General features: G+C 40.1%; 1 protein-coding gene and 1 long non-coding RNA gene across 2 annotated transcripts; one reads left to right on the forward strand and one right to left on the reverse strand.

The window, feature by feature from the left end:
• Positions 1–222: 222 nt before the first annotated feature.
• On the reverse strand, positions 223–3,713 carry htatip2 (HIV-1 Tat interactive protein 2). Its single transcript, XM_085460670.1, has 6 exons — positions 3,575–3,713; positions 3,041–3,230; positions 2,844–2,951; positions 2,204–2,341; positions 2,063–2,124; positions 223–1,212 (listed from the first exon to the last, which is right to left on the reverse strand). The coding sequence occupies exons 1-6, from the start codon at positions 3,697–3,699 to the stop codon at positions 996–998; spliced, it is 840 nt and encodes a 279-aa protein (XP_085316796.1). The 5' UTR covers positions 3,700–3,713; the 3' UTR covers positions 223–995.
• A 46-nt stretch (positions 3,714–3,759) lies between these two features.
• LOC146719129 (uncharacterized) lies at positions 3,760–19,600 on the forward strand. Its single transcript, XR_014920999.1, has 4 exons — positions 3,760–3,824; positions 4,235–4,343; positions 18,107–18,239; positions 18,682–19,600. It is a non-coding gene; the product is annotated as an uncharacterized LOC146719129 (long non-coding RNA).
• Positions 19,601–22,755: the final 3,155 nt, after the last annotated feature.

The following is a 22,755-nucleotide window of genomic DNA, read 5'->3' on the forward strand; positions in this document are numbered from 1 at the left end:
ATACACTGCACTAATAATAGAGGTGTGGAGAAACCCTGGAGTTGTACAAAAGCACACAAAGAGGTAAACTGGTTTTGTGGATTCATTACATTAAATCAATTTGCGGATCATTTGTTTTTAATAAGCAGTTTTTGCCTGGGGGTCACTGTGGCTCAGGAGGTAGAGCAGGTCATCTACTAATATTAGAAAGAAATTAGAAATAGAAAAAACTGAGAGAGCAGGTAAATGAGACGTGTTGTATAAACTGTCATGAGTACATTTATTGTAAATATGACAATTATGCAGCACCTCCAGTACAGAAATTGTAATACATGCATCACACATTGGGATCTTGGTGTGTGCAAAGTAAAGCCTATGCACACAAGATATCTTTACATTGATCCATACATTCATCCTGCAGATATGGAAACATTTCCCTGAATTAAACACACATAGTTACATTTGTATTATAATTTAATGAACAGGTTAAATGTCATTATCTCAATCTAGTGTTCAGTAAACGTTTACTTTAAGGCAGTGGTTAATATGTTGGAGCACAAATGATGAAGACTGAAAAGCCTGGCACTACTACTTCTTTTTCACTTCTTTAAAGACAAAAACCTTTGGATTTCTGACAACTGCAAAACACCATGATGTTGGTTTGATGGGCATTCGAGGATATAATAACATTTCCTTAAATAAAAAAGAAACTAAAGTTAATATTTATCTTTAAGCAACTTCTCATACACACCTTTGAGTTTTTTATACTTTTGGAAAGTTACTTGGCTTCAATTTCTTACAAGTTTATAGGACTTGAAAATATAGAGACACCCCAAATATTTTTTAAACACAGATGATTTTTTTTAAATACAGATGAATTATAGATAACCACCCACTTAGGTTATTCACAGCATCACAGGTGTCTCCTGTCAAATGTAAAGGTTTATGTGTCTCTCTGAAAGTTTGAGTGCAAACTGAACATGTTTTTTCCCACCCCTGTAAATTTTCCTGCTCTCTTATTTCCCTGTACTTTTCCCCAGAGTGGCGATGTCTTTATTCTCCAGGATCTCCATCTTCTGCTCGGGCTGAAGCACAGTGTTTGACACCATTGCTTTGACCACCTCTTGGATTGGGACAGACATGGATCTATATCCCACAGCAGAAACGGCGCTAAAGAACTTCCTCGCCATCCACTCAGTGGGACGACTCTCCTGCCTATCCACCAACAAAACCCTGCGGAGGAGAAGTACAAAAGGTGAGACTGAGAGATTGTATTTGGTTAGATCACACTGACTGATGAAATGCCACTTCAACTTCAGAAGAATGAATTTACAAGAGTTTAATTACAGAAAAGTCACACTGTGCCATGTTCATTGTGAGTTTCCCTAAGTTGTTGCCACATTAGCAGAAGTCACACACGACTCTTCTTTTAGAGAATGATCATCCCAGATTTTACTTTTTTATTGTTCTAATCAACTCTATGCAGCCACAGCCCTGTATATTTTCTAGGTAGGTGTTCCTCATCCCTTCAATTCATGTAATTTGCAGCAGCCTATTTACTAGGTATACCTCGCTGATACCTGGTTGTACTCGCTTTGGCCTTTAGACCTTTAGTTATTATTTTTTAATACAAGGCAGGAAGGGTCCATGATTTCATCTTGTTTATGCGATGAAAAATGTCACAGTAGAAATAAAGACTAATTTTTCCCATCTTCCATTATCCAGCTTTGGTGAGCTTGTGTGAACTAAGACCTCAGTTTCTGAAATACTCAGACGAGTTTGTACAAACAGCCATGTTCATACTCAATTTACCTTTCGTCCTCATTCTGATGCTAAGTTGAGCAGTTAAATGTACCTAATAAAATGTCTTGTGAGTGTATATTTACAGGCTCTGTAACAGCCAGTACAATCTAGTTTCTAAGAAAGAGGGTTTGTTTTGTGATGACTCGTGTAATTTTGGGGGGCTATGTGCTATTTTCAAATAAATTGATGGTTTAAAAAGCACTCCATCCTGCTCCTGTTTACATTTTTTACACAGCGTCTTGCTTCTTTTTGAAAAGAGGTTCTAAGTGAGATCACTCACCCTGGTCTGTAAATGGCGAATCTGTCAAAACCAAGGGCCTCGATGTCTGCCTCTACTTGTCCCTGGAAGAACAGTCATTAATTTTAGGACTCCAAGAAAGTTTAGCTAAGGAAATTTCAGGATGTTAAGTCAATAACATACTTTGACTTTGAGGTAAAGGAAGCCGCTTTTTTTATCTGCTCCCCTGGAAGACTCCAGGTGGAACTGTGTACAGCCTCCAGCCTTGGCGAGCTCAGCTGATTTTAGAACATAGTCATGATCAACTCTGACGAATCCTTCCTGAAACAGAAGAATGCAGTTAATGAAATAGGACCCCCAAAAAAGACCAACATTTTTTACATTTTAACTTTGGTGATTGTCACTGATGTATATCATTTCCATATGTATAATATGGGTAAGTATTTTTCATTAGGAGCTCTTAAATAAGTCATTGTAGCCAAATAATACCTCCATGATTTAGAAGTGCTCTGAGAGACATGATATGTAATAACATTGCTGCTTCTAAATTACCTCAAAGCAATGTTTTATAACTTAGTGGCATAAAAGATATTACAAAATAAGCTAGTGTCTATAAAACAGCCCATGAGCCTTGTCAATTTATTAGCTGTGTTAATGGAAATGTTAGCCGAATTAATGTGGGTGAAACGGCTCAGTTATTGTTACTGTTGAGTCATAGTTACTGTTCACAAACTAAGGTTTGGCTATGGCCGACAGCCACAGTGAAACAGTAAAATCTTATCATTTGGTTGTCAAGTTCCCGTGTTGGATTGAGACCACTCACAGCTCCTGCTTTAGCTCTGGTTGTTCCCAGACAGCAGTATCCAACATCATGGCCCTGGAAGGCAGCAGCATAATCATCAAGCTTCTCAAAGTCGACCACCTCTTGGACCTGGGGCCACAGAAAACAGTGCTTAAGAAAAAAAAAATTTTTTACGGGCCTTATTATTGCAGGTTTGGTCAACTGATCAGCCCACTAACCAGGTTTTCATAAGTTTTGCCCTCAAAGGTGAGCTGCCTCCTTCCAATAAGAGTAATCTTAGAGAAGATATTATGCTCCAGCAGCTCTTGAAGCAACAGCTTGCCAGTTTCCCCTGAAGCGCCTAGGATGAAACAGCTTTTGTTCTGCTGCCTGAAGTTTTCCTCTAGGGTCTTGATGTCCTCAGCCATACTGTTAACAACAGAGTCATGTAAATATCACGCGTTTAATGCACATGTAAATCTGAACAGTACCGTTTAGCACCTCGGTGGACAGCTATAATCGAGGGTGAAACAAAGTATTAAATACTGGTTAATAGTGACTACCAGTTATGATTATTTGTGCTAAATTTACGGAATTCAGAAATCGGTGTTAAGGGGACTGCGACTACCAAGAGGAAAGATCACTTTAAATTCATCTACTCCCAAATGGAGTTTGGCTTGACCGATCTGACAGTGGTATATTTAGCATGTATGTACAGCTCGGTTTTGAGTATAAATTCGGTAACGTTAACAAAGACGAGTGCGTGTCATTACCTCGTGTATTTAACCGTTTCGGAATCTTCGAAATAATTTAAGGTCGCTGCGATGAAAACAACCAGGACAGTGAAAAATCCTAACGTCTTCCCCAGGGTGGTGCACAGCAGTTTAATAACAGGCATCGCTGATAGCAACGATTAAAGTGCTGCAACACTTCCTGGTTGCTTCATAGTTACACAAACGGATGTCTTCCTGCTTCGTTGATAGGCCGAGGAAGAAATTTGAAACGACAGCGTGCCGCTGACAGGTTAATACACGAAACCAACTCACACTAGACTACTAACTTTATGTTTGTATTAAACCGTAGCATGATATATAAGCAAACCAAAGGGGTGGTATAAACACGCCTCGCTCAGCTCCGCCGCAGACAACGCTTTACGGACAGCGCATGCGCATGCGCGCTAGCGATTTGTAATGCATCCAGCTGTTAGTTTGTGCACAATCTTTATATCTCCTATACCATGACGTGTGTGTGTGTGTGTGTTTGTTTGTTGTTGTTGGTTTTGCGACAAAAGTGTGTCTTTGCATTGCCCCGCACAGTAAAGCGGTTTATGCTGCAGAAACTGGAGGTGTACAGTTTAAGGGTGTGACATTCAACGTTTTCAAGCTCTTGGTAAACTAATGTTAATTAGTTGATGCTGATGTTAATCGCATCAGCATCATATTTTTGCTGTGTAGCAGAGAGAAGTATCCTGCTGAAAGAGGCCACAGCCAAGGGCAGGAATATCATTTCCATGAAAGGGTGTAGATGCTCTGCAGGACTTAGGTAGGTGCAACGTGTCAAAGTACATCCACATGGATGGCAGTACCCAAGGTATCCCAGCAGAACATTGCCCAAAGCAACACCCTGCCTCTGCCAACATGCCTTCTTCCCATTGTGCGTCCTGGTGCCAGGCGTTTCCCAGTTAAGTGACATACATGCACGCGGCCATCCATGTGACATTAGAGAAAACATGATTCATCAAACCAGGCCACCACCTTCTTTTGCTCCATGGTCCAGTTCTGATGCTCATGTATCCATTTTTGCTGCTTTATGTACTGAACAAGGACTGGTCTGCAGCTAGTTAGTTAGTTAAGTTTATTTAATTAAGGACAGCACATAAGACAATGTTATATGATAAAACAATCCAACCGTTTGTGGCCCGAGTTCCACAAAGGTCTTCTAGCTAAAGGCTAGAAAACCCAGTCTGTGTTTGGACTTTTTTTTTTAAAAATACAGCAGAAATAAAACGAATCTGTCCACAAATACACACACACACACACACACACACACACACACACACACACACACACACACACACACACACACACACACACACTCAGAGTTACTATACCTAATAACGGGGGATACATGGCGATGTATCGTGTTATTCAGCCACAGCAAAGCAGGCTGGTTTACATCAGTGTCCAGAGATTTGTTTTTGTTTCAGCTATTGTTTCACCTGGGAATTAAAAACTCTAGGATCTGTTAAACATTTTTTATTGCAGATGGTAAACTGTTCCAATAATCTGAGGACCTTTGAGTGAGAATGAGGATTGACCAAATGATGTTTTCTTTTGGTAGTTCGCAGTCTCCATGAGCTACTCTTCTTGTTACTGCTGGCTTTTAGAATCATTCTGCTCACTAACTCTAGGACAAGACCATCGTTGCATTATACAACGGGAACAGTTTATGTTGATCTTAATGGTTCTGGATATCTTTCCTGTTTTAAAAGTTTTAAAATTAAGATGGGAACCTAAGATGACACCCAGATATCTAAACTCATCCACTTTTTGGATTTCTCTCTGATCAATCACAGTGGAAAAGTTATTCCAGACTTTACACCCAATTGTAAAACACATGAGATCGTTTTGTTGTAGTTCAGAGTCAAAGAGGGATTCTTGAAACACTTAGACACTCCCACCATCCCTCTGAGCTAGACCCAGGTTTAATTTAGTTTCTGACCCAGTCGGCTAGCCATGTCAAACTCACTCAAATCCTTCAGCTTCCCCATTTTCATGCTTGTAACACATCAACTCTGAGCACAAAATGTTCATTTGCTCTCTAAAATATCCCACCCATTAACAGAACACCATAAAAGACCAAAAACGGTCAATTAGACCTATGTTAGCCCTAGACCAGTAAGCTATACATAGGTAAATGACTATTTAACTGGAGCTGAACACACTTGTAATCGCTCAGTTAGAGTAGCTCATGCTGTTGAAAAGCATAGAAAGTTACATAGAAAATATGCTTACAAAATGTTCAACCTCATGTCGTGCCAGTGCTTTAGAGGAAAAATAGGTTAAAAGAAACCTTCACCTCCTAGGACCTGGCGTCCACATACGTGGACATCACATTTTGGGTTGTCTATACCAAAATACAAAATTTTGCTCTACAAGGGCCTGATATCAACTTACAAGGACATTATACTGCCACTGTTCTATCAAAATTTAAAACAAATGTCCACATATATGGATCTCATTTTTCTCAGAAACAAAAATCAGGTTAAAAAAATCAGGTAATTCTTTGTTTTTACATTCATCAGCTCCCAATCAGCCAAAATAGTAAAGAGAAATTAAAAATGCATGCCAAGAAAGAGTTCAGGTCTTAGGAGGTTAAGACAGAAGAAGAGGGGCAGGGGGAAGATATGCAGTAAAGGGCCTTGGGGTAGATTTGAACCTATAAGGCTCTGCATTAGCCTTGTAGCATATGGGTCACCTGCTCAACCCATCAAAGCTAAACTCTTCTCCACTACGTGTATTCTTACATCGGTCAAAGGTATTTACACAGCAAGTGCTGTGAATCAGGGGGAAAAATTGTAACTGAAATATAATACACCAGGTCTCTTCTCCAAAAAGTGGAAGTTGTAGGGAAAAGCAACACTTTAGTCTATGGTGAAGAAATCCAGCGTGGTTCCAGAGTTGGACCAAACCTTAAAAAATGTCTTTGCCTTTTATCAGATCTTCAGGGGGTTTCATTAGTCAAAACCTCCACACAAAGAAAGCAAGTCCAGTCACATGCAATGAATTCATCAACACCCCATGTTTTTAACACTCCTGCCACTTTGAACACAAGGCATCGACCCAATCTAATAGAATATGATGGAGCCAGGGATGATCCTTTAAAGATGTCAGCAGTAAGAGACAGAAAGAAAAGAGGCTGAGGTTGAGAGAAGAGGCCTTAAACTGGCACTCTGCTGAAATGAAATGTCGCCTCTTTGTTCCTTAGCCACGGGTGCTAATTGGAGCTAGCGGCAGGGAAGAAAGCTGCTGCTGGGCTCCTGTCTGTCGCACCTGTTGAGTCATTGTCTCTCACATTGATCAGACAGGAAGTTGGAGTAAGAAGGCTTATGCCTCGGTGGGTGCGTGGCAGATACGTGGTTCAATTTCCTTTTAGAACTCCGCTGTTGGAGGTGAAAATACCAATGGTGGTCAGTGGTCAATTGCATTTGACCATTGATTAGTCTCTAAAAGGACATATGGATCATAAAGAGTTGGTTTTCCATCAGTTGTTTGTTTTACTTTACAGTTATAGCATTTACCCAACAGTGCATAACAGGTTTGTTATGCAATGTTAACAAAAACATTGTTGTGCAAAACTAACTTTTACAATAGTTGGTGGGTAAGCATCATGATTTATTATGCTCTATGTTATATAATGGCCCCTAGCCATTGATGTCAGTACTTAAATTAATACCCAAATTCTCAATTTTTTATTTTGACTTTAGATGAAGGTAGAAAATTTGGTTGGCCAGAAATATTTAAAGACTTTTTTGGCTTATGCAGTTAGGAAACTACAGTTTTCACCTCATATACATTTTATTTGTGTTCAAAATGAGATATAATATAACTGTTTGAGCCTGCAGGTGTCACATAAAACATCTGCAATGCTTACATCAAACTGAACTTATCTGAAGTCTGCCAACACTTCAGCTTCAGAGTGCAATTTAAATATCGTAAAAAGTAATCTTCTGTAGAAAATACAATGTTTTAAAAGTTTCATTTCAAAGTGTTAACTGCTGACATATGATTGAACCCCTGAACACCAAACTAAAATGAACATATCTAATTATAGTTAAGATTTTGTGTGTGTGTGTATTTTCTGAAATGTATATTTCTTTGAAGCAAATAAAACAAGTGATACAACCAATTAAGACAAATAAAAAGCGCATACATGCATGCCTGCATATACACGTCACATACAGACACACACACACACACAATCTGTACACCAACACGGCTTAAGGCTTAAGGCCCGAGTTCCACAGACTCTGGAGTGTGATGCTAATGATGGTAATTAATGGAGCCTGACAGCACAATCTGCTGCCCATTGTCTCTCAATAAACAGCTTTACACATGAGCCTCAGAGGGGATGGGAGTTTTAAGCTGAGAGCTGAGACAGTGAGAGCAGGAGGCAGCCAGAGTGGAGGGTCAGACCTCAGGGGACAGCGCTCAAACTGAAGTGGGGGATTAGCTCAATTAGAAAGGCACTGTCTAATCAAGATGGAGGGTTCAGTGATATATATGGTGCGTCTGTGAGGGAGAAATGTGAGTGAAGCTCCATCATTAAAGCCGACTGTTGCCATCAGATGTTGCGGCGTCTAATAATGTTAACAGTAGTGAAAAAATGTGTCTTTTGTCTTTTTGCTGACCTTACATTCATTTGTTGCCATGCATTTCAATGGGAAATCATCTCCACTGTGTTCTGTGGTCCAAATGATAATATATCCATGAATACTTTAGGATGCCTAAAGTGACCTTGTTACTGGTCAGTGTCATTAGTTAAAAAAATCATATGGATTTTCTTTCTCCCCAGTTGATTCATTGATTTTATTAATCGACAGTGTTTTGTCACTACACATGTTTTGCACTTTGGCATGATAAAGACATATACACTTCACTGCACTATATATAAAAACATAAAAACATATATGTAGTACAGAGAACTCATTGTGCAGAAGTTATTCTGTGCAATGCAAAAAAGCTTTCCCCTTGCAGTTCCATCTAAGCAAGAAAAGCATGTGTTTTCTGAACTAAAATCCCTGTAAATATGTAGAGAAGATATAAAATATAACAAAAATCAAGTCACACAAAAACAGCCGGCCTATGTTTTACAAATTTTACAGAGTGCATCGAAATTAAAAAAGAGAAGGTTTAACTTTAAAGGCTTAAAAGGTCGGACCTGCCATCAAATCATCTGATCAGTTTTAAGTTTTAAAAATAATGGCATAGAAAGATAAAGGCCCAGTCTTCTTCAGGCTTGGCTTTGTTGCAGGCTCAGACATTAGCAATATGTTTGAGCCAAATCAAGGTATCAGCTGGACTCAGAGGAGCTTTCCTGCTCAAAGAGCCACAGCTAAGCAGCAATGACACCTGCTTTTTCCTTCTTTACGGAACAATGAGCTCATTAGAAGAGCAAACAGATTATCTGTGTTTTTCAATAGATGATCCTAAGGAGTCTGGGGGACCTAGCAGCTCCCAGCAGGTAGAGTTAAGATTGCCCATGCACATCTGGCTGACCTGCTGGTTACTGCTGTCTTAAAACTGTATATCTTTACTTTGCATCTTTTTGCACTTAAATAAGACAAATCGCAAAATCTATTATCTTCTCTGAAAACAGACTTCACTGTATGAAATCTAGGTTTAAACAAGACAACAACATGATTTATCTGGACCTTTGAACATCAAAGTGTCTCACATTGCTTGAAGCACGAGGCCATGTTTCCAAGTCTGCCAGTGCTGAAACTGAATGTTAACAGTGAAGTTATGAGGTAACTGCCAAAAGGGTCTGAGCTTTTGGCTAATTAACCTGAGAGGTTTTGCATCTGCTTGTCTGTCAGGGTTTGCTGGAAAAAAATAACAAATAGTGGACTGTATGCATGCGTGCGTGTAGCATAAACAGAACCATGAGCAGCGATTGCATTCATTTTTATAATGTTTTTAGCCTATATTGTATTGTTTCAACAATACAGTTGAAACAATATAGTATATCTAGTAAGCATTCATTTAGCTAATAATTAATAATAACATTTTTCAAATAATAAACAAATGGTGCTATTGCCATATGCTGGGATTGAGATGTCATAAAGAGACATAAAAAGGCAGAAAGGTGCAGAAAGATAGTCCTATGATTTTTTTAAAAGACATAATTTTCAATACTTTAAAGAGCAAGGCTGATACCAAATGCACTTTTATATTTATTTCCAATTTTATTTTCAGGTTATATTATTTATTTCAGATTTTTTTTTGTCAGTAATCTGCTGATATGCTGTATTGTGCCTTTTGGTCAACATTTCCATTCCCATTTACTAAAAGTTGTTTCCTTACCAAATGTTTTCTGCTGCCTTTGTCTGAATGGATGTGTATTGGCCTTTGAGCCCATTTCACGAGTCTGGCTTTGTTAAAGTCAGACAGCTAACTGGTAGGGCCTTCCTTTTCCCTTGTTGCACGTATATTAGCTAGGGTTTACTAACCCTTTTCCAATATTTAATGCATTCCAAATGTATAATTAATTGAGATGTGGATTTATTTGAGTGTCTAACCTCCAGAACTCACTGAAATAGCAAATTGTAATTGACTGTCACTGACATTTTCTATTTGCCTTTTTTTTTCTCAATATTAGTTAACATGAAAAAGACAGATGATCATAGGATGGGATTTTTCCCAGGAGAAAATTAAACTTGAAACTGTTAAATCTATTTGGTCTTGTATGTAATAATAGCATAATACACCAAAGCCTCTTAGAGGATATCTGTGTTTGGCTTTGAGTTTTCACTATCAGATCTATTTGCTGTCTTAAATCTCCCTTTTGTGGCAGGACGGATGAAGCCTAATGACTCCTTTGAACTGCCGACATCCCCGGCAGATTGGATTCGGGAATGTCAGCCAACTAACCTTTAGTCTCTTTCCCACATGAAGCAACAGTGAAGGGCACGTAATACCTATCTTTCGATTCCTGTCCCTCTCCTGTATTCTTAATCAGTTAATTATTTTGTATATCACACACGCAGACATGAGGCTTTTATGGTAATAAGCCTATTGAGCTAGCCTACCACATTTTTAATGTTTTGTACAAATTACAACTTTATCTTTGGAAGAGAAAATATAAAGTCGCCAAATAGTTGCAGGTGATGTGATTTTCAACTTCTTTTGAACCTTGTAGGATTGTATTTGCTTAAACTACATGATCACTAATAAAACATGTTATCTTGACATAGTCATGCTTTTAAAAGTAGTGCCATGAATGAAATTCAGCCTTGTATTTGCACACTGTCGTATATCCAAAAATTCATTCATCCCCAAAATTACGCTTAATAATAATAATAATAATAATAATAATAATAATGGATTGCATTTATATAGCGCTTTTCAAGGCACCCAAAGCGCTTGTCCAATTCAGGGTCGAAATCACAATTCACAACAATTTAAAACTATGTGTAATGGGCTGCTCCCATACATTTATATTCATAGACTAGACTATATGCATATATATTGCTTTACATATCAGTACTGTAATTTAAATTAAGGGTCTGGTCATGTAGTAAGATGATAGAAATCTCCAGGTTAGACAAAACTTACTTGGAAATAAAAAGTTAGAATAGTAAAAGTTACAAATATGATCCAAATTCTATGCATCCATCACGTTCAGCTTTAACCTACTGCAGTTACTGTAGTGTGCATAAGCTATGTGATTGGTGGTTTTTCCAGGTGCACTCACTTCAGAGTTGTCTTCAAAGTGACTCATATACATTTTCATATGCTCTGTTTTTACTGGTAGGATATGCTGGCATAGTGCGAAGGGAAGGTAAAATGTGAAGAAAAAGAAGCATTGTCAAACTCGTGCTTTACCAAACTCATGCTGTCAAACTCTGTCCTCCCCTCTGTTTCTCTATCTTAGCGTCTTATAAAACTGCCTGAATTTCTCCTTTGGATGGGCCATGCTGTCTTGTGGTGGTTTAAAGGGAGGGAAAAAGGGAGATCATGCTGGATCATGGCAGACCCACCACAGCACAGAGACCTCCCTGCCGATGAGCAAACACCACGACAAATGGCAGAGCTAGCTGGACAATCACTTGCTGAATGGAAGCTAATTAGCTGGAGTCTAATGCCAGTTTACTAACACCTGTATTAGCGTGCTCGCTCGGCAGGGAGTAAGGGCTGGCCAACAAGTGCTAATCCCTCATAAGCCCAAAGTACTCCTCCCAAACAGTGGCATTAACATATACTTCTCAAGCCAGCTGTTGCTAACCTGAACCCAAAAGAGATAGCTTCAGCAGTGATGTACTGCTAAAGAGGAGGGGAAAGATGTTAAATGGTCAATAACAGGTTACCTTAGCATTCCTGTAGACGTCCCCCACCCCCAAAATGTTGTGGACCACAAGTTATCCCCCTTTTTTGGGAATTTCCCCCACATCTCTCAAACCTACATTTTTCAGTCGCTTGGCTTCCTTGGCTGTCTTGCACTCTCCCATCCTCTCCCACTGCATGGGTGGTGGGCTGATTACCCAGTAGCCATGTGTGTATCAAGGCAAGTGCGAAGCCAATGTGTGTGTAAGGGATTAGTGAGCTTTAGCATTAACATCATGACTGGACTGGCTACATTCCCTCACTGCACTAATAATTTGAGGGGAGGAGAAAGCGGCTGGTCCATTAGTTCACTCTGTTTGCCCAAGAGTAGGCCGACTCTGATCCCCTAATTTCTCTCACCGATTCCAAGAGGATCTCTAGCTTTTGTGACAGAGGGATGCAAAGATAAAGGATGGGACTGAGGGGCACATTGATTCAGAGATCACCATCCTTGGGACATTCTGTGCACTTACCAAACTAATCAGTGTGTGTAAACACAGCGAGAGATGTTGAGAGTTGGCGGCTAAAAGACTGGGGTCTCTGAGGTTGATTAGGAAGACCTGTTGATGGACCACACTCAGTGTTGGTGTCCTCTGATCTGCAGACATCATGCAGAAAAACTGTGAGCCCCTTGGCTCATGTGTCATACTAGTTCTGACTGTGGGTGGCTCCAAGTGGGCCTGTTGTGGCCTCTGGTGCGCTTACAAAGTGTTAGCAGATCAGGTATCTGACGCTTCTGCCAAAGTCCTATAAAAAAAAAAAGTGCCTTGCATGCTTTTCAGTTTGTAAGAAAGCAGGAGTAAGATTATTGCGAGAAATCTGTTTTGGACAATACCATCATGTGCATCCCCGGACCTGTGTGTGCACAGGAAACCAGACACGTTTCCATGTAGTAATACTGAGACAGTGGAGTTTTTTGTACAAATTGTCCAGCTTTTTTGTTGTAGAACTCTCCTTCATTGTAAAAAGGCTGGTCTAACTTTGTCTGTCTCCCTCCGAGGTTAAAATATAAAATAATTTTCAGTACTCATATAAAATCCCATGTTTGATCATACACTAATAACTAGTGACAATTTCTGAATCATTATATTTCACAAAAATGCAGAAATAAAACACAATATTTTTAACATGAAATTCTTGTAACACAGAAGGAAAAAAAATGTTATTGTTGCTCAACTTTCATGTTGAATTGAGCAAACGGAAATATTAACAGATAGTCTAATTTAAATTAAACAAACTTCTCGAGTATTCAGATGCTACTTTTGATGGTACAAAGGGCCGGTGAAAATTTCTGGCTTTTAGCTTTAATAGTTTTTGAGATGTTCATGTTCAACCATTACTTCAGATTTCAATGTGTGAAAAAATGACCCAAAGATGGGTCAACGGCCAATTAAAAAATAAAAAATAAAAAAAATAAAAAATCACAGCATTTATTATATATGTTCAAACTTTGGACCATAAAATGTTTGTGCAAATCAAAAAGAAGAAAGAAGAAAACAATCTAAAAGTTTGCTTATATCAGATGGATATATAATGGAGTATTTATTTTTACCTAATTGCTTAAAAATGTGAGTTTCCCAAGCAAACAGAGAGGCAATAGGAAATGACATCATAAAGCTGTTTACTACTGAATTTAGAGAGCTTATTTTAAATTTCACAAGAAAAGGACATTATGCTAGTTTGTAAAATTTAGCATAGTATCCCAGCATGCAATGTCACACATCATAGTTGGTTCCTGCGACAAAGCTGTCCCTACACAAACACAAAAAATGTTCCAAATGCTGGGTGCATATTTTATATCCATCATAATTGAGTTTATCAAATGGCTGTTTATTAAGCAGAAACATTTTTAAATCTGTCCAGAATTTCTCACACACCTGGGTTACTTTTATATGGTTAGAGGTAATCTAAGAAAAACAGTAAAGTGAAGATTTTAGCTTTTGTAAGGAACACGGAAAATGAAGCAAACATAAAATCAGTTTTGACAAAGGGGGCTTGTATTAGAATATCCCATCAATCATCAGACCCTAAGCTGCATCCCAAGGGAATATTCTTCTGTTAGCACACTATGACTCAACATCATCTTCATTTTAAGTGGACATCAGTTCAGATGTCAGTATCAATTCCCCAAAGGCACAACCTCTACTAATACCCCTCACAGCCAATTAGGGGAAGTAATGGTAGCAAACCTTCAATGGGAAAGCACAGTAGCTGGTTGGACCTACACATGCTACCCTACTAGCCACTGTCAGTTGGGACAGGGGCTAATGGGCAATCACAGGGGGGCTTATGTTGCAAATCAGCACAGATCCACAGGACTCTGCTGGGGATTCCTGTCCAGTGTTGCCTGATTCTGAAGCTTATGATCCAGTAATGGGTGCTTTGGTGGGTATCTGAGGGATCCTAAGGGAATATGATGTTAAACTGGCTCAGGCGTCCTCAGACTGAAAGGCTCTTTGATAGGCAAAGTAGTTGGGCAAAGAGAACATTGAGAAACAGGTCCCAGCTGATAGGATATGTCACTACTAACTTGTACTGAAGCAGATGACCCCTTGCTAACACAGCTCACAGAGACAACCCTTTCAGTCTTGTCAGTGATAATATGTTGAATGTTTGCCAAACCTGGAGTTATCTGAATTAAAACTCTGATCTGCTTTGCACGATATTTGAACAGCTTTTAACTAATATGTAATTTGATGCGGCAGGGACTGAAAAAGCTTCAGCAGCTTTGTCCACATTTCCCTCTCAACTGTTGCAAAGCCTGTAATAGTACTGATCGGCTGCCAAAAATATATAATTGGTACAGTTTTGAGGACAATTGTGCCTCCCTTTCTGGTTTGTCTGTTTGTTTTGCAAGATGCTTTTGTGATTGGGCTTAAATGTGTTGATCGGTTTGTTTTCATCCTAATTAGCAGTTCATTTGATGTTACTTTGATATTATTACGATATTTTGCCATTATTTACAGTGCAAATGGATAATGATGAACTGGTACTTATGTAGTGCCTTTCTACTACAGTCTCATTCACCCAATCACACACAGAGTCATAACATGCTTTTGCCTATACCTAAGCAGTTTTACCTAACATTCTGACTCACAGTCCGATGGATGCATCAGGGGCAACATGGCATTCAGATACTTGCCCAAGGATATGTCAACACATGCACAGGAGAAGCTGGGGTGAGATCGACCTGTCTTCTGATAAGCAGATGACCCACCCTAGCACCTGAGCCACTGCCAGTCATTGACCCTAAGCATACGGCAAAAGTAACCCAACAGTTCTTAGGGCAAAGAAATGTGTTTTTCTTCAGCTCTCAAGTCAGTCAGTGAGGATCAAGCCAAATGCAGAGAGACCCACAAACAAGCAGCAACTGAAGGTGGCTGCAGTGAAGGCCTAAGAGAGCAACTCAAGGGGGAAACGCAATGTTTTGTGATGTCCATGGCTTCTTGATGTTACACTCCAGTGTGGCAGTGAACAGAGACAACATTAAAAAGTGACAAAGTGGCTCACATACAATTTCACACACAAAACCAGACTGTTTAGATCATGTGCTTTTTGCAAGGAAAGTTTGAAAGCTTTCAATTATGGATGTCAAATATCTTGACAGTTTTGATGTGGCAGGCTTAATAAATAAATATACACAAATGATAATATAAAAATGGAAAAGATGCTGAGTTTAAAAGTATGATTGTCCTCTCACTGTCCGCATGATCACATGAAACTTTCCAGAGTATTCAGGTGTTCCCTTGTTCCCTCTAAAAAACGAACAAAAAATGATGCACTGGAATTGAGGAGCTGATCACCTTTCACAGCTTATTTTTTATCACTATTATTACACTGGGCCTATCAGTCTGCTGCTTGTGTAACATGTGTTATAAATACATAAAAAAGGAGGTTTAGGCTGACTCACAGGAGTTTATTCTGTGTGTTCAACGCGTCAGTCGATGGGTGGATGTGTAGTTAGTGAAGAATGGTGAAAGCAGGTGGTGTGACTAAAGCGAGGACTGGGGCCGAATTAGGCGGATGCAGGCTTTAGCTGAGGGAGGAGGAGATGGGACAGGGGTGTCACCAGTCGGCAGGGCCTGTCCGAAGCAGCCCAGTGCACCACACCCACCCAACTGTTCCTTTTTCAGCACCCTTCTGCCCATTTCCCCCTGTCTCCTTCTCTCACTCTCTCCGTCTCGCTTTATCTCTCTCCTCCTTTTTCTTTTCTTTTCAAAATGCATTGTTAACAAAACGGTTTACAAACCCTGGCTGGTACATTATCCACGACCGCCTCCTGCGGGATTGATTTAGGCAAATGGATTCAGAAAGGGAGGGAGGGGTGGAGAGAGAGGGGGTTTGCATGGAAAGGATGGAAAAGTAGAAAGTGAAAAGGGGTGTGTTCCTTCATGCAGCAGCTTTACAAAACCACCACATGGGCCACGCTAAATATTCTTTTTCTCTCACGTTTTGAGAAGCCATACATTAAACGCTCATTATACAGCCTTTATGTGCAAAGGGAGGCTCCGTCTGTGTGAGGGCAGAGCGGCCGAGGATGGACTATGATCTCTCTGCATATGCATGCATGGAGCATCTTTAGAGGCTTTCTGACATGTATGATATCATCATGACCGAGAGATTTGACTTTCATATAGCCTGAAATCAGAAAAGGGAGGGGTGTGTATGTTGCAAGGCAAATTTTTTACGGTGTGAGTCATATAGCATGTGATGTTTAATAAAGTTGACTTTTCAGGCCTCTGGGCTCTCTCTTAAGTTGTCAGGATTAGAGAATTTGGCAATCAAAGAAGTCTCAAACTTTAAAGTGTGTTTAAATGTTTCAGATCTAAGTGGGAAGACTGAAAAATGTAACGGAGAAACTATCGGCTTTGTCTGTTTTTATTTGTTTAAAAAAATGTGATAAGCTCATAAGTTAGACTGTTGGTCTTCTCTGACTCTTTAACCTTAGACATGCTCAAAAGAGCACAGTTTAGCAATGCAGGATGCTTTCCCACCTTAACTTTTCATTTGACTTTTTAACTGTATCATTTTGCTTTCAGCCCAACTTTCACATTCCTCTTTTCCCTTTTTCCAACAATAGGAATCTTTTTCTAGGGGTGCTAGAGGTGTGTGCACGAAGAGGGAGGGGGGGCAAAGGTTGAACCGGGCATCCCATCATGATAAATCACTGGTTAATGAGGAGTCTATTGTGTCCTCACACATTGTACCCCCCCTTCACCCTTCACCCTCCTCCCCCTCCACCACCACCTCCTCCTTGTGTCCCTTAGACCGCTACCTTCGGGTTGTTAAGCTGACACAGATAATGAACTGGCTGCTTTGAACTGTCCTCACAATATTGACTGGTTGCACACAGCAGATGTCTCCCTGGCAGAAAGCAACTGGTAAAAGCACATTAGGTTAACAAAGAGAGCTTTGCTTTGGAGGGGTGGAGACCGCTGAGGAGGTGGCAGAGGGGTCTGTGTGGGTGTGTTGCGGGGTGAGGGGATGGACGGATGGGTGGGGCAGAGGGCAAGCTTTTGAGTTGACAGATCTGGAGGATTATATCAAAACAACACAGTTGCCGATTATGGGACGAAGAGAAGAAGCAACAAAGACACGAGGATGTGTTTTGAGAGAGAATATCTTCACAAGCTTGTGTCATGTTATGAGTCTCCTTTGTATAATAATCTCTTTTTGACTTGTAAAGTTTGTTCTCCAGTGTATACAACAAAAAAAGCAGCAAAAATGTACTCAATGGTTCCAAAATAAAACAGAGTAACTGCTCATTTTTATTTGCAGCAACACTGTGAGTTGGAGGACTGGTGTGTACGTAAAATGTAACTATAACTAAGATGTTTCATGGGAATATTTTTCATAAAGTTCCTAAAGTTTTAGACAGCTAATATATTTAGATTTATCAAGCTACATTATTACTATATGGTCATGGAGTTTTAGTATGTTCTGATTTGAAAAGTCTCCTCTGTTCTTTACCAGCACAAATAATTCATTATGCATTAGTGCAGGCTGGAAAAGAGCCTAAAGTCTAGCATTATGACTTCTAAAGTCATTAGTTTGTTAGTTTTTAATGAAAGCATACAAAACTTTGGATATGGTGCCTCTAAAAGAATCATCTCTGGCAGCGACATGTTCAATTTGTCCACAGATAACAAAATGATTAACTTTATTTTCACTCTCCCCTCTGTTATTGTTCCGCAAATGCAGCACGGCCTGTGAGCTGACTGGTTTCTTTCTGGCAGTGGGACGGGTGTCTAATGGGTCAATAATAAGCCGTGACTAACCGTCTCCCTGAGGAGCAGCTCGACCAGACACACACTCGCAGAAAAGCAGCAGAAAGGTATGAGCCACCAACACTGATTACCATATAATTGCAGCTATTGTATTTGACATGGAGAATTAGCAGCCCGCTAGGTGGCTAACTGGCCTTTTATTCAGCTTGGGACTGGACAAAAAACAAAACATAAAAAACCAAAACACCCACACACAGACAGATGCACATCCCATGAGATGCAATATGCATTTATGTTCACACAATTAAATATCACTCTGTGTGAATATCCCATTTCCACATCTTGCCTGGAGAGTCTTATGATGTTTTGGGGGGTTTTCACCCATGAAGATGAGAGTTTCATACAGATTTCCACAAAGTAGATGTTTCAGGTTTTCAAGTGGCAGTGTGTCGATGATGAAGATAATTCAAGGCAATGATTCTGTTAAGGCAATGTCTAGGAATTTGTGTTTCTTCCACTGACTCGTAATCTTTTCTGATTCTTTTAAAGACCGAACTTCGCTTTAACCATCGAAGTTCAAGGTGCTGTGTTCATGCACACTGGATAATCTGCAATGACCTATTCAAAGTCCTCCTTTCCTCTTTGAAAATTACACACGCCGCTAGGTTGTGAAGTTGTGAGCTTATCCCACAAGGAACCACGTCCGCAGACTTTGAGGCGCAGAGCAATTTGATGTGGTTTCTGGCATACAAGTCAAGAGGGTTAACAAGACCCACCGCCATGGAGTCCCCCTTCAACCCACGTGTGGCTAAACGATCACTTCCCTGCACGTCTCGCATTGTAACAAATCTCCTTTCATGATCACTTTTCACTCTTTCGCTTTCTTGCCTGACTGGCTCCTTTTAAACTGAGAGGGAGAGGAGAGGGAGTCAGGGAGAGAATTTCTTTCCCTCTTAAAGGTTTTGTGTGAGGACGGCTGAGTGAGCGTCCATTATAGAAAAGGCCCAGACCACCACTGGATGACCCTGCTAGGAGCGACAAAACCCAATTGGTCACGGCCGCCAGCAGCTAATGGGCCAGAGAGGAATAGCCCTGGGTGGGTAATGACTGTATTCTATGCCTTTCTATTTACGCCCTCCTGGTGCCCTCACACACACCCCCACCTTACTCCAGTGGCCACCAGCCCCGTGCCCTCTCCGTACCTTTGCTTCCAACTCTGAGTGCTCCCCTGGTCTTCTCCTGGTGTCATCTACACAATGTTTGTAATTTCTGTCTGTGTTATGCACTTGGCAACAGATGCTGTCGACAGATCAGGGAGAAGGGATCACGGGACCATATGTTGGGATAAGTGATGCTCCTCCTGCTTTTCCCAGAGCTCGATAGAGGAGGCTGTGTTAGAGAAAGTGGGACTTTCTGGTATATGGAACGTGAAAACTTAACAGAGTACAAAGTTATTTTATTAAAAACAATGGGAACTAAACAAATATCTGGCTTATTATTTATTCTACTCAGTGTCAATACTCATCTTTCTACTGTACCAAAAACTGACCAGCTTTGATGACACTGGGGTTTCAGCCCTGTTTTCTGGATATACACTGCTGTTTTCACCCACTCAGGGTAAGAGCATTCCTCTTCCTGTATTTAATTCAGGCAATCAATATAAACTGAAAGTTGGAGAAATGGAGCAAAGCTACTTTAGGCAAGTGACTTGAGCTGCAGTGCACCATACATGCTTACACACCTCACTTATGCCATAGATCCACATATCCTCCTAATCTGGTGATCCCATCTCTCCCATCACATGTCTGTGCTGATGCCTATTTCAGCCCAGGCATCCACCTGTAGGTTCCAGGGAAAGGCTTACCCCTCACTCCCCAGTTTCTTATGTGTGTGGAGCCATGAGCTTAAAGTCTAGATGCCAGGGTTTTTGTGTGGGTGATGTGCTACAGCTAACAGATTTCAATGTTTAAACAGTCCAGTCTAGTGTGAAAGCTTATCAGGCACCAAGCTTGTGCAAAGCAGCATTTCAACTAGCCTTATACGGTGAGGGGCAATATTACTATGATAGTTTTCCTTACTTAATGTTACAGCCTTATACTCTTAACCATCCTTTAAACATAGCATAGGAGTAATAATTCCCCAAAGTTATCCTCAGTGGTTCTTCCATGTCTGTGACTGTTGCAGAAATACTACATGAATTACTGTAAAACATTGATATTGAACAGTACTATTTTGGCCCATGGGGTTGATTTATACAGCTAACATACAGAGTTTACAGCTATTCCAGGAAAAAATGACAACAAGTTTGATTTTAAAAAGTAATTCCACTCCATTTTTCAACTTAGGAGTCAAAGGTCCAGTGAAGACAAACATTTCTAATTTTCAAGTCACACTTTGGCCTCTCAGCACAACACACAGTACGGTATTCTTTTTAATTTAGTTTAGATGAAGTCACAAAAGCCAGGGCACTTCATATACTATATTTGTTTTATTGAAGTTGATTTATTCTACTGTGTAACTTTCTACTTTTAAAATATTTATTAGAACAAAGTTTTGTAGAATTATCAAGTGTTAAATCTTCAGTCTATGAGCTAATTCAGAACATTCAGAAAAATGTTCAACTGCTTCATCAGTTTTCTAAGTCATATCTGCCACCACATTTCAAATGATCTCATCTAAACATGTCCAAAGTTTTAATCCAGTAATTAGGAAAAAAAGAGCATTCTAAGCATGTGCTGTACAAAAATATATGACAATATGAACGTTGTCATGTCAAGCTGTTAATTTAACTGTATCAAGTATGTAGCTAAATATTACAGCATATTACTGTAAAATGAATATACAGCAAGTGTCCTTAACTTCTGAGCTTCAGTCATCCATCAGTTTGTTTACTTCCAAATGTCTTTTAGCAGATACAAGGTCTGGTGACATTGGGAACAGTTTTGCTGAATGGCTTGATATATAGTTTACCCTACTGTTTGTGTGATCATGAAATGTAACTTTAGTTTCTTCTTCTTCTAAAAAAAAATTACAATTAAATGTCAGTAATAATGTAAAGAAAAATGTAAAAAAGCTAAAGCAGTTAGCCTTTGGGCCACTGTCATCCTGAGGAATGGTTCAGTATATCATAAGCCAAGCCCTGATTTTAGGATTTGCCTAAAACCCCAATCCCAACCTTATACAGGAATCATCTGGAAACCTGCACTCTGAGAGGTATGCAAACTGAGAGCTGAGAGCTATGTAAACTATGGTGCACTTTTTAGAGACAGTATATGGAACAGAGGCAAGTGAATGTTTCTGCATCAAGGCGTTAAACTCAGCCTTGCAAGACAGTAAAAACTAGAGCACATATCTGACGCATTTAAAAAAAAAAAAGGGATGTGTTAAAAACGTACATTACTCTAGTTCCATAAAAATGACAGCCTATGCCTGAAGAGAGAGCGGCTTGTGAAAGTTGGAGATAGTAATGGTGGAGTGGTTGGCAGCAGATAGGAGGGGTTGATATAGAAGAGAGGAGGAGGAGGTGGTGGTGGTGGGGTCACAGTGGTTCTATTCAATCCCTAAGACAACACCACACAGAATGATAGACTCCTCTGAATTGTTTGTTGCTCATGGGCCATTCTCCCTGCTGTCTCCCTCAATGGCACCCTTAGCCGCACATGAGAGACTCTCACAGGTACCAGAAAGACTGTGTGTGTGTGTGTGTGTGTGTGTGTGTGTGTGTGTGTGTGTGTGTGTGTGTGTGTGTGTGTGTGTTTGAAGGGTGGGGTGGGATGGGGTGGTGGAGGTGGGGTTGTATTTTAGAGATAAAGCCTTCTAGTCCTATGGTTGATTGCTCCACTATAGACACTCACTCAGTGGCTCTGAAAGGCTCCCTCAGACGCCAGTGAATAAACTCTTACTCTTACGCATCCATACATCACCCCTCCCTCCACCTCTCCTCCACCCTTCTGTTCTGGCAGATCCACCCCCTCCACTCTCCCACTTTGAATTTTCCAGAGATTTGAGCACAACCCCTGAAACCGTCCTCCCTCCAAAAAGTTTCCACACTTCTCCAAGAAAAAGAGTCTTTTCTCCCGACCTTCTCATGCTTACAAATGTTCACGACTCTCACAAAGAGTCACAGCCGTTTGGAAAGTCATCATTTCCATATTGACCACTGCAAGCACAATGCTGCTATTTGGATATTCATTACTCATCAGGCATATCAAAAACTATTATGTTTTTAATCTCTGACATGTATATAGATGATATCAAATTAGGCCTTTGATAGTTGTGCTTGTTGGCATTCTGTTACCATCCACTTTATATTGCTCTTAGATTCATAACTAGCTTCAGATCGCTGATAACATGAAATAATCACACCAGGTAGGCAGCTCTATAGCCAGGCATCTTGGTTTGGCATTACCAGGAAATAGCTGTCATCTTCCTTCCTGTTGACCTTTGAGACAGATGTTGAAATGCTGATGTTGTACTGGCAAGCTAACCATTATCCTGCATCTCTAAAAGGCCCTAGTTAGCACTGTTGTGGTGTCTGTCAGCAGGTTCCTGGCTGCAGGAAGTATCACATTGACATTTACTGACACAGCAGGATTAGCTGGCTAATTTACCCCAACTGGTAGG

Source organism: Copadichromis virginalis, linkage group LG1 (genome assembly GCF_057382275.1).
Source record: "Copadichromis virginalis isolate Kocher_CV1m ecotype Utaka linkage group LG1, C_Virginalis_male_GT1.1, whole genome shotgun sequence".
Classification (NCBI taxonomy): Eukaryota; Metazoa; Chordata; class Actinopteri; order Cichliformes; family Cichlidae; genus Copadichromis; species Copadichromis virginalis.